The sequence below is a fragment of the Nannospalax galili genome, unplaced genomic scaffold, assembly GCF_000622305.1.
Source record: "Nannospalax galili isolate Female #2095 unplaced genomic scaffold, S.galili_v1.0 scaffold136, whole genome shotgun sequence".
Classification (NCBI taxonomy): domain Eukaryota; kingdom Metazoa; phylum Chordata; class Mammalia; order Rodentia; family Spalacidae; genus Nannospalax; species Nannospalax galili.
This window is the reverse complement of record NW_008340872.1, coordinates 4,681,269-4,693,585: the sequence shown is the minus strand read 5'-3', so window position 1 is coordinate 4,693,585 and position 12,317 is coordinate 4,681,269. Positions and strand designations below refer to the sequence as shown.

The window sequence follows — 12,317 nt, the reverse complement described above, 5'->3', positions numbered from 1 at the left end:
ATTTATTTATTTATTTATTTATTTATTTATTTTTGAGACAGGGTCTCCCTGTAGACCCAGCTGTCCTGGAACTCACTATGTAGGCCAGGCTGGCCTTGAACTTACAGAGATCTGCCTGCCTCTGCATCCTGAGTACTGGGATTAAAAGCGTGCACCACCATGTGTGCAAATGTATTGCCTGCATATATATAAGTACACCCATGTGCCTATGGAGGTCAGAAGAGGGTGTTGGATCCCCTGGACCTGGAGTTATGAACTGTTAGCCGCCATGTGGGTGCTGCAAATTGAACATGGGTCCTCTGCAAGAGCAGCCAGTGCTCTTAAGCACTGAGCTAACTCTGCAGTCCTACTTTTAAGAAGACAGATACCTTTGTGTTGGCTCAGATGTCAACATGATGAGACTCAGTCTGGGGAAAGTTCATGTGAAGCAGGCATCTCCTCTGCATGAAGAATGTATGTGGGCAAAGAAGCCGCAGAGCTGGGGAGGGCTCCAGGCTCAGGCCCCCTTTATACTCAGCAAGGCACGTCTGTCGCCTTTTGCTGACTGTGACACAAAAGCAAGTCAGTTGTCCGTGTAGAGAGATGGCAAAGGGGGATGAAAAGCACTGGCTGCAGAAAGCTTGGAATTTGTTTTTGCCCCTTCTGCCAAGTTGTTTGACCAGAGAAAAGAATTCATATTTAGTAACCACAGATGGGTCTCTAGGTGGGTCCCATCTGGGTCACCTCAATATTTCTGCACTAACATCCACTTGATGGAATTATTCTCTCCAAGAAGGGACAATGCTAGATACTCAGAAAAGCTCTACTGGGGCTGAGTGACCAGCTCTGAAGGTCACTGCAGAGGAGGCCGGGAAGCCAAACACTGAATCTGCAGAATTTCACTCACACGATGGGGAAGAGTGTCCCTTGGGGGAAGCTGTAGCGCATAGGACTCTCCTGGGTGCTTCTCTGTCACCTTTGCTTCTGTCTTACTGGACAAAACCAGCTGCATGGCCCATCCTTGAGCTGTGAGAGAGGCCTCCTCACCTGTTGTTGGGGATATGGCCAGAAACTGCAGCTTTAAAATTTTATTTTCTGGGGCTGGAGAGATGGCTCAGCGGTTAAGAGTACTGATTGCTCTTGCAGAGGACCCGGGTTCGATTCCCAGCACCCACATGGCTGCCACATTCCGTCCTTAAACTCCAGTTCCAGGGGATCCGACACCCTCTTCTGACCTCCGCTTATTTTATTTTTTTTTTCTTGACACACTTAAGTATTTCTATGGACTGAGTTGTGTCAGCCAATCCTCAATGAATATACTGACGCCCTAATGCCCGTGTATTGATATTTGGAGGTCGGGCCTTTGGGGGACAATTTTAGATGAGGTGAGGAGGGCGGGGCTTAATGTAGGACTGTGTCCTTAAAAGAGACACCAGAGATCTTCTATTGTTTGCGAACCAGGTAAGGACACAAGAAGAGAGTGACTCTCCCACCTAGGAAGAGAGGACCTCACCAGAATCTGGCTCTTGCTAGCATCCCTTGATCTTGGACTTTCTGCCTCCAGAATTCTGAGAAAGCTAATGTCTATTATTTGAGCCAATGAGTCTGTGATATTTTGTTATGCTAGCCTGTGTTGGCTAGCTTTTCGTCGCTATAACCAAATACTTCTTATGAGATGATTAACTCATAAGAAAGAAAGGTTTGTTTTGACTCATACCTTTGAAGGTTCCATTCTGTGATTGACTGGCCTCAATGTTGTGGACCTGTGATAAAGCCCAGCATGGTGGTTGGACCATGTGCCAGAGGAGAACTACTCAAGTTACAAACCAGGGGACAAAGAGAGAAAAAGGAAGGGTCTGGAACCCCACAATCCTCTTCAAGGGCATGACCCCAGTGGCTTATAGATTTCACCAGACCCTACTTCCTAAACGTTCCATTCCTACTGGTAATGCTGTTCTGGGAACCAAGCCTTGAAAGCACATGAACTTTTGGTACAAACTTACCCAAACCACAGCATAGACCAGGTTAACTAAGACACATACCTATCTATAAGTCCCACATGTAAACAGATGCAGTGTGTCAGGTGGCATAGAGGCTGCAGATACATAGCTGAACTAAATCAAGGAGGTAGAAGAGGACTTGCCTGGTCTTGAGAGCTGAGTGAAGTTGGCCAGGGGGGGACAAGGTGTCCTGGGAAAGTTCTAGACAAAGGGCACAGCATGTGCAGAGGCTGGTGGCGGGGGGCGGGGGGATCCAGACATCTGATTGCTAACACTTCCAGTCTTGATGAAAACATAAAACTTGAGAACCTTCTTTAGGAGATGAATTTTCCACTACTTTGGAGTCTTATGACTGAGACATGGGTTAGGTTTCTGTTTGGTATCCACAGCTTTGCTAGCAGAATTCATAAAGGAGAACCCTAAGATAATGTAATTCAAAAGGTTGCTTAAGAGGAGAGCAGCCTGGGTTCAATGCTGTCCTTATGAAACGTCTTCTCTTTCTGTGGCTGTGAAACCTCGCAGTGAAGAATTGACTTCTAAAATCTAAAGCAAACTCCCCCCTCCAGAGGTTTTAGACCCTGTTGGATTGCAGGGACTCACTCCAAGACTTCTGAGACTGATTAAGAGAAAAACCCAGGCTGTCGTGTATGGAAGGTTTGGAGAATTCTTCCCTACAAAGAAGACATGGGGTGCTGGATCACCCCTCTAGTAATGTGGAAATTAATGGAAAGGGAAGTAGAGTTTTGGGATATTCAACATTTTTACTTACTATTATTTTCTGGACCACACAAGTTATCTTTAAAATCCTATTCACCTTTTTCTTTGACTTTCTCAGAGGTCTTAAATACACACACACACACACACACACACACACACACACACACACACACTTCCAGTGAACTTGGAGATTTCAGATACAAAATCCAAATCTTCATCTTGGCACATCAAGCATTTATTATTGCTCCTTGACTTTTCCTCAAGAGTGGCATGTATTCTAATTTGAAGTTAACTTTAATGCAGATATACTTTTTAATTGAGAAGAACTTCACTTTCAGAATAGTACAAGGCTTGCTTGGGAACTTCAGTGAGGAAGGATGAGGAAAACAGACAGTAGAGTCCTGTCGCCCAAGGGACTGAAGGGGCAACATCCCCATAGAGCAGTTTTTGCTGGGGCAGATGAGGTATCTGTGTGAAGATTAAGTACCTAGGAGCAGAGTTGTGTGCAACACACAGCGTCCCCACCAGCTCACCGAATGGGAGGGAGGATCTGTTTATCCTGTGTCTTTGGGTAGATAAGTTGGGCAAAAGGTACCATTTTGTCTTCAGTACTCCTGTCTCTACACAGAATGAGGTGTTCAGGAAGAGAATGAGAAAATTTGGGGCAGGCCCCAGGCTCCATGCTTTGTAGAACTGCTCTCAGATGTCATTCGCTACTCCAAGGGTCAGATATAGAAGGATTTTCTCTTCGTTCATGACAAAAAATGGTAGAAGGAGGTGGGAAGAGGAAACCTGTGCTCCTTTGGGAAGCTGAGGGCTTTTAGCTTAAAGGAGAAGTTCCATGCTAGTCAGAAAAATGGTTCACTCCTGTAATCCCAGCACTCAGGAGGTTGGGGCAGGAGGGTTGTGCCTTCTAGGTCAGCCTGGGCTACGTACTTAGATCCTGTCTCAAAAAAAAAGAGAGAGAGAAAGTTCCTTCAGATTTGGAGATTTTTAAGTTATAAAATATAAGTTTTTTTTTCCTTTTGTGGGTAGCACATTTATTTCAAATAGAAGCAGGGAAGGAGGGAAGGAAAGGAACAAATGCCTTGAAATCCCCCAGAAAAGGATTTCTTACCAAACACAGACCATTTAATGGAAGAGGGTTGGAGCCTGGGTTTTTCATTCTTGCTCCACTTTTATGACCTTAGATTGGAAGTTGTGTAACTGAAAGTTGATACTGCAAGACGGAAGGAGGTTTAAAATTTTTCCAAAGCAATTCCTTTCTTGAAGAATCACATGGAAGCAATGTGTGCCGCAGAGGCACCCTCAGCTGCTCTCTGTATAAGCTGGATGGTTGCCAAGGCTCCTGCCCACGTGCCCTGTCAGGACAAGTGACCTCACTCTCCACCTGCCAGTGCAGAGCTGTCACTGGCTTTGTCCCTTGCATCTGGGTAAAGTTTCTGGTGACTTCTCCAGGGAGCAGTGACTCTGTGCTTTCTCTGGGTGCAGCTTTTCTTCCAGGGAGTATTTTCAAAATATGTCAGCCTAAAAATCAGGACCAGCATTTGGCTTCGACCCTGTTCCAAAGATTTTACCCTTGTTCTTCACGAGTCTGTTTCCTGCTTCCAGTTGCCCATCACTGCCATCCTTTCTTCCTCTTTCAGCATCAGACTATTACACTCTGGCCTTTATCCCTTAGATTTTCTTCCATCCAGCAGTGGCGCACACTTCTCTTTGCTTGTGAAAACATTGGTGCTATTTGGTTGTTGCTCTCCCCCATCCCTGTATCTTAATCTCTGACTTTCTTTAAAGCTGTCTTTGAATCACAGGGGTCCTGTGTCTGCCACAGAGAACCTAGAAAGCCCCTGGGGCCATATTTCAAAAGACTCTTCAGGAAATTCTGAACATTTTGAAACTCCTCCTGACGCTATGGGATTACGGGGGTTTATAAACCACATTCGACATATTTCCCTTGGTAGTCTCCCATGTGAAATGTCAAAGGGACCACATTTCTCTTTACCCAGATATTAAATAGTATGAAAACTCTAAGGGAGAAAACTCAAGATGCCCAAGATCTGGTTTCTCTTTTAAACTCTCCTGGGACTTTGTCACTATTAATGTGGGTTTCAATGATTATTTTGCAGCACTTCCCAAATACAACTGTAGCCTTTTTCTTGCTCTTCTTTAAAAGACTTTTAAAATGAAACAAAGATCACGTGTTGAGTACTTAATTTATACCAGGCACAACATTCAACTCTTTCTGTGATTTCATTTATTTGACTCTCATGGGATGTAAGGAGTAGGTACCATTATTATCCACTTGTTAAAGGTGGAAGACCTTGGGATGAAGGTGAAGGGAATTCTTTTTAAGGATTTGTGACTTTTTAATTGATGATTAACTCCTCCAGAAGAACTGGAATTCTGGAATCAGTTTGGTAAAGCAATCAAGATCCTCTGCGGAAATTACTAGACAAGTTAGACCAACCATAGAGTTCCCTGGCACCATCTTGAAGATAAGCATCCTTCATCCTTATTTGTGGTCCAAACTAGATAATGGAGATAGGCAAAGACTAGGGTGTTATGTAGTGACTTACAGGTTTTTTGTTTGTTTGTTTGTTTGTTTGTTTGTTTTGTCTTTTGAGGTCAGTGATAAGGAATCAAGCAATTTGATGCCTACAAGTCTCTCTGAAGAAAGAAAACTTTTGCAAAGGTTTAGAGTTGGTCCACACATTCAACAAAGCCCATCAGCTGGGCTTCCTTTCCCACTATCACACATTCTACCTCTAGAGACATTCTGTAGTACTTAGAGTACCCCATCTGTGACAAGCCATGTGTCCCCCAAAGATGAGGCATAATGTGAAAGGCAACAGAGCAGGATTCTTCAGGGTGAGTATTGTAGACTCCCCTTTGAAAGGAAGAATGTTCTTGATAGCTTTACATGTTGACTTGGGTTGTTTTTATTTAAATGCTACAAGCACATGGGTCCAGAATTAAGCTCCTGTAATTTATGACGTTGTATAATTAAAATACGAAAACTAACTTACAAGTTAAGTTACCAAGACCAAAAAGGCTCCAGCATATTTCAATGAAGTAGTAACATAATGTCATAGATCATGCTGTGTTAGAACTGAATTGCTGTCCATAGCCTATGTGGTCTTCCCTGCTGGGCACAGGTTCTTTGAGCCTGCCAGGCCTGTCTTGTGATGATTCGGTTCTCTCACCACTGACATTTCATCTTGTCAGTGGCTTTCAAACTTGAATGTACATCCAGAGAGATTTTGTGTGTGCATGTATGTCCCATGGTGTGTATGCAAAAGTCAGAGAAGAACTTTGAGGAATCAGTTCTTTCCTTCCACCTTTACATTGTTTTTGTAGAGATAGAATACAAGTCACCTGGCTTATGCAAGCACCTTTACCTACTGAGCCATCTTGCCAGCCCCAGAGGGATTGGTAAACCAGAAATTAGAAGGCCTGATCTTATAGTGTCTGACTCTCTTGAGTCTGGGGAGGGGCCCAGGAATGTGCACTTGCAAGTTTTCAGGTGGTGCTGATGCTGCTGGACTGAAGAATGCACTTTTGGAAACTGCACTGGTGGGATTCCCAGGAGACTCTTACACAAATACACACCTAGGGGCATGGCTAACAAATTATGTCTCTTTCTTCCCCTTTCTCATTAGGCAATGCTAATAAAAGTGATAGATTTTTTTTTTCACAAAACCATGCATTAATAAACACCAGTGCCAAAGCAGACACTGAACTTGCGTGTCAGCATTCTAGAATGGTCTTTGGGTATTGTGGGCATCCAAATGCTCTGGTTCTGGTTTATAAACCATGTTTAATTTTTTTCTTCACCAAAAATAAAAATCAAAATGAGAACTAATGAACTCCAGAGCATGTGTCTATGTACCTCAATTTGAGAAGTACTGCGTAGGATGCAGGTATTATAAAATACTTCTGTGTACTTCTGTGTAAGTATTTATAAGGCTCTTTAGCTTTATTTGTGGATGTTAGACAAGATGAGACATGAGAAAATGAGGAGGGATTAGATCCTTCTTTAATTCCTCCTTTTGCCCCTAAGCTTGATGCACTGAATTTCTGTTGAGCTATTAGGTCTTTGTTATATAACATGAAATCCTTAAAATTCATGAACTGAATGAACCAGCTGGCATGCTGAGGGGATACCTAGCCATCACATGTAGCTCAGACAAAGAGCACCAGGCAGGGAGGTCACAATTTTATTTTTCGAATAGTACAATTCTGATCATGGAAGAGCAACTGGTCTTGTTCCAGAACCAATGAACAAAAGGTAGACACCACTTCGGTTCAGTATTTGGACATGCCTCTTCATTGGGCCCTGAAAGGGGGCAAGCTGCCTTAGGGCCACTTGGAGCAGTTTATCTTTTTTTTCAAAAAAATATTTTATTTATTATTTTTATTTTATTTGTATGAGTGTACTGCCTGCATGTATGTAAGTGCACCTTGTTGTGCAGTGCCTGTGGAGGTCAGAAGAGGGTGTCAGATTCTCTGGAACTGGAGTGGTGGATGGTTGTTAGCTGCCATGTGGGTGCTAGGAATCAAACCCTGGTCCTCTGCAAGAGCTGTCAGTGCTCTTAAACACTGAGCCATCTCAAGCCCCTGAGCAGTTTATCTTAGAGATGATTTGTTTAGTGATCCTCAGAAACTGGGATATCCCAGAGGTTTGCCATCCACTAAAGCCTGTGTCTCAGGCCTCTTTGTAGATACCAATCTTACAATTTTGCCACTGCTCAGCTTTCTTTCCTGCCAATCTCAACTCCTCCAAAGCCATGGTGTTCGGTTCTATCTCAAACATCTCTCAGATGCAGCATTGCACACTGGGTCCTCACGCAGGTTCCTACCCTTAAATCCCTTTCCCTCCTCCTCCAGACTACCTCCCTTGGCTTCCTTGGTTCTGTCTCTGTTACCATCACTGTCTGGCTTTCCAAGTTTGCAACTTGACACTTCTCTTCACATGCCTGTTGCCTTTTTGCTTTCTGTGTGCGCTCTATCTCTTCCATTTTGACTTAATAGCCACACTCTGCGATTGCTCTCACAGTCTCTAGCTCCCTGCCCTGAGCCCCTTTCATCTATTTCCCTGTGATGACTACCCCCATGGAACTTTTGTTCATATCTCTTTGTGCCCTGGAGAATGCATTACACTGAACAGATACCACAGATTGCTTCTGTATACTACTCTACATGTGATTCGTCTGTTCTTGTCTCTCTCCTTTTTTTGGTTTATGTAGTTTATCATATGGTCTTCATGTCCATCTAACCAAAGATGTATAACAAGCCCCTGCATAAAGCCTGAGAGGCCACCCTGTCTTCATGGACTTAAAAGTTCATTGTCTCCCTTAATTGACCTCCTCTATCAAAAGAAGTGCTGCCCAACATTTTCTTCCTCTCTTTGCTGTCCTTGCCTCCTGAAAGGGTAGTCCTTATTTATTTGTATATTTTCCCATTGCTGGTTTCTCCCCGATTCAAAGTTCAAGATGACGGAGTCCTTCTCTGGTTCACAGTACCCAGCCTCTATAACCCTGTGTGGGGCATCCAGCAAGAGGCATCCAGCAAGAATCTGTGGAATGAATGTTTGTGTGTGTCTATCTCCCTGATTCTGGGTTCAGAGTGTGTTTGAAATTTGAGAGTGCTTTAAGCCAGAGCTGTGGGTTTCAGTACCTGTCGTTGTCTGGAATGCCATAATTCAGAGGCGCCTCTGGAATTAGGCCTCAAGGGTCTTAATTTCAGTCAGTCTCATTGGCTCTGTTTTGACTGGAAATCCTATGGCCTGTTTTTAAAGCATATCCGCCCTGGGTGCTTTTAAACAGTGGAGACCTCTTGGCAGGCAGGCATTTCTTCCCATCAGGAAATTTCATTGGCATGATGGTAGATTTGTACATCAAGAAAAATAAAATCATCCTAGAAGACTTTGCTGTTCTCTAGGTTGGCTTCAGAGATAAGCAGTTAAGCCCACTCAGAACTATCTCAACCGCAGTGAGATATTGGGCTAGGGCCTGGTGGCAGAGTCCCACAGTAAATAATAAAATGAGACATAAGACTTGGAAAGACTTCCTCTAGTCACAAGCCAAAGAAAATTCAAGAGATGATAAAAGACTGTTTGGGGTGTGAGGCTTTGGTCTCGAACGGCTGAATGGTAACCAGAGGCCTCATTAGCCCAGGACTGCTGCTCTTGGATGGATCTGGCCCTGTAGCTTTTAATCTGGCTTCTTCCGGATTCTACCTTGTACACTGCACCTGGAAGATCACAGGATGTAGGACACCTCTTGATGTTCCTAAAAGCATATCCTGTGTCATTTGGTCTGGAAGCCTGATGCTGCAACTGAGCATTCCTTGTCCAAACTGCTCAGGATTGTTTTGGATCGGGGGATATTCACATACATGGAATAAGCTATCTTGGGAGTGGGACCCAAGTCCGATCACAGCATTGACTGTTTCACCTACACATACAGCCTGCAGGTGTTTTCTGTTTTGTTTTGTTTTGTTTTTATCTCAGTGCATTGCATTTTTTATTAGTCTAGCTTATTCTTTGACAATTTCATGCATGTCTACAATACGTTCTGGTCATTTTCACCCTTACCGTCTCCTAGCTCTCTTATCTGTGTCAACCTCTCCTCCTCTCTACAAATCCCTTTCCCATATCATGTCTTTTTGCTTTGTAACCCACTGAGTTTATGGCCCACTCAGGATCATTTGTGTGACCATGGGTTTAGAATTATCCATTGGAGTCTAATGAGTTCATCAGTTGGTCCACAGCTTAAAACAATGACTCCCCTCTCCCAGAATTTATCAGTAGCCAATAGTTCAGCAGAGAGAGGTAGGACCCCATGAGCCCCTTGAAGATGGTTTTATACAGTACTTTGAGTGTACCTGTTTGGACAGAAACCTGTCACATGAAGCCAGGGGTGGAATTTTCTATGTGGTATCATTTTGGTGTTCACGAGATTTCAGAATTTGGAGCATTTTGGATTTGGGGGTTACAGATGCTCAGCCTGGATTTAGATTGCTGAGGGAGCGTGTTTTCCCCTCCTCAGGAGATCACCCTGGGAGTTTTCCTTTCCTGCCTCTCCCAGTCCCATGTCATGTCTCCACAGTATCCTTACCCCAGCCTTTCAGCATCAGTGCCTCAGCCACAACATGATGCTAGGGTTATAGAACAATGCCTCAGAAGCTGGTGAGGTCACATGGACACTGGCTACATCTGTATGCACTTCATTCTCATCCAGGGGCGTCATGCTGGTCTCATGCCTTGCTGTCTCTCTTTTCAGAGGTGTGAACATGTACGCCATGTTGACGGGGACCCTGCCTTTCACAGTGGAGCCTTTTAGCCTGAGGGCTCTTTACCAGAAGATGATGGACAAGGAGATGAACCCCCTCCCCAGCCAGCTCTCTACAGGTAACAGTCCTGCTGCTCTGGTTCCAGAGCTTCAGCAACTTTCTTTTGACAGGTTGGGGTTCATTTCTGAAGCAGTGTTTTGTTTGGTTTAAGTTCCTTCCTCCCGTTAAAACTAAGCCTCAGAGGCAGCTGGGTTTCTCATCTCTGAGAAGCCGGTCTGTTCATCACACGTACATTCTTTCTTTTTTCCTTTTAATTTGGAAGCCCTGATTCCCTCCTTCCTTCTTTAGTAGAGAATATATATATCAAAAGGACCCTCTGGTTTTTTGCTTGAGAAATAATTGTACGCTGGATTGTTTTTTAAAGCTCACCATTTTACAGAGTTGCTTCGGAAAGGAAAGCTTATAAGCACAGTTGTGTTTTCCTGAGTCAGTTCACTGTAAAGAAATAGTTTTGTTCATGTTGGGTCTGTGAGTTGTTGTGTGAATTTTTGAAGCTGTTCAAAAGCTTTCAGATATACGCAGCTTCCGCTTCTGTTACTTCATTAGAACAAACCATCAGATGTGTTTGAGAAGTTCTCTCAAACATTAACAGCTTCAAATTGCAGTCAAAGCTTTATACTAAGGTTCAGTTTCAGACTCAGTAAATGAGTAGGATCTGATCTTTTGTTTGGTTCACAATTTACACCCAGTTCCTGGCTTAGGTGTAGAATTGAATTGTTCCCTTAGAATAAATCCAGCTTCCCTGAGGTGTGGCTTTTGACCCAGAAAGGATAATTATTTAACTTTCATTTACAGTACATGGTTAAAATAGAGCATTTCATTTTGCCACTGTTAGGTGTCTTTCTCTTGGGTTTATAAGCCACGAAGCTGACCTGGGGTTTATGCTAGCCAATGGAATCAAACCTAAAATTAGCTCTTGTGCATAATTATCTAATTCCAGCTACATTTTCACCTTTAAGAGGGACAGTAGAATCTCTGGAGGCCAAGAGCAAAGGAGGCATTTTGTCCTTTGGAAGATAAGTTGCAGTTCTGTCTTCTAAAAGAAATACTTCTGCCCCGAGAGCCATAACTCTTGGCGTTGGAAAATGTGTGAAATATTGAAGGAATCACTACGTTTAGGGTTCAGAACCCTCAGCAGTGTTGGAAGTGCTGCAAAGCACTGTGAGAAGTGCTTGTTTACTTAGGCATCATTTCGGATCCCTTCCCTTCATCCATGAATGACCAGTCACATGCGGGTGTGTTATAGAAAGACAGGGAACAAGTCACACGCAGCCTCTGCTTAAAAAAAAAATTTTTTTTTCATTATTTTTATTTTATGTGTATGTGTGTATTGCTTACATGTATGTCAGTGCTCCTATGTCATGCAATGCCCATGGAGGACAGAAGAGGGCATCGGATCCCTGGAACTGGAGTTACGGACAGTTGTTAGCCATCATGTGGGTGCTGGGATTCAAACCTAGGTCTTCTGCAAGAGCAGCCAGTGCTCTTAACAGCTGAGCCATCTCTCCAGCCTCCACAGCCTCTGTTTAGTAGAATGCATGTATCTATGGGGGAGGCAAAACATAAATGAATGAACAACACGTCAGATAGTTGGTAATGTTGGAGCTCTACGTGAAATAAACCCAGATAAAGGAAAGGAAGGTAAATGTAGGGACTTAAAACAAATAAAATATGGGGAAAACCCAGATTTTTTTATTGTGACTCTTTGCAGATTCACACACAGTTATAAGGAATTAATGGAAAACCCACATGTCCATCACCTGGCTTTTTGCAATGGTAATGTTTTCTGTGACTGCAATATAATCTACACTAGGAAATTGACATTAGTAAACCCACATGTATGCTGGCCTGTGTTTAACTGCAGATTTATCACATACACAGATTGTCACTGTGCCTGTGACAGCCACTGTGGTCAAGGCACAGCAGCATCACCAGGACCCCTGCCTTTCCCTGTACAACCATTGCCACCCCCTTGCCCACTCTGAGCCCCTTACTGGCTGTTCTCCTTTCTCCATCTTTATGCATTTCTGAAATAAAAATTATAGAAATGGAGAATATATGCAAATCCCTTATCTCACCATAATTCCAATGAGACCATTCAAGGTGTTGGATGCATCAGAACTTTGTTTTTGTTTAGTTACTGAGTTGTATTCCTAAGTATAGATACACCACAGCTATTGAAGGACCACTGGATTGTTTCCAGTTTGGAACTACTATGAGTAAAGATGCTGTGAACATTCATCTGCAGATGATATCTGTAGGGAAACA

At 43.4% G+C, this 12,317-nt stretch overlaps 1 protein-coding gene across 1 annotated transcript in view; it reads left to right on the top strand.

Annotated features, from left to right (window-relative positions):
- The window catches only part of Hunk (hormonally up-regulated Neu-associated kinase), a 125,982-nt gene that overhangs the window by 77,097 nt on the left and 36,568 nt on the right, over positions 1–12,317 (top strand). Inside the window, 1 exon segment of the mRNA XM_008835983.3 lies at positions 9,980–10,107. Coding sequence (XP_008834205.1) covers positions 9,980–10,107 — 128 coding nt within the window.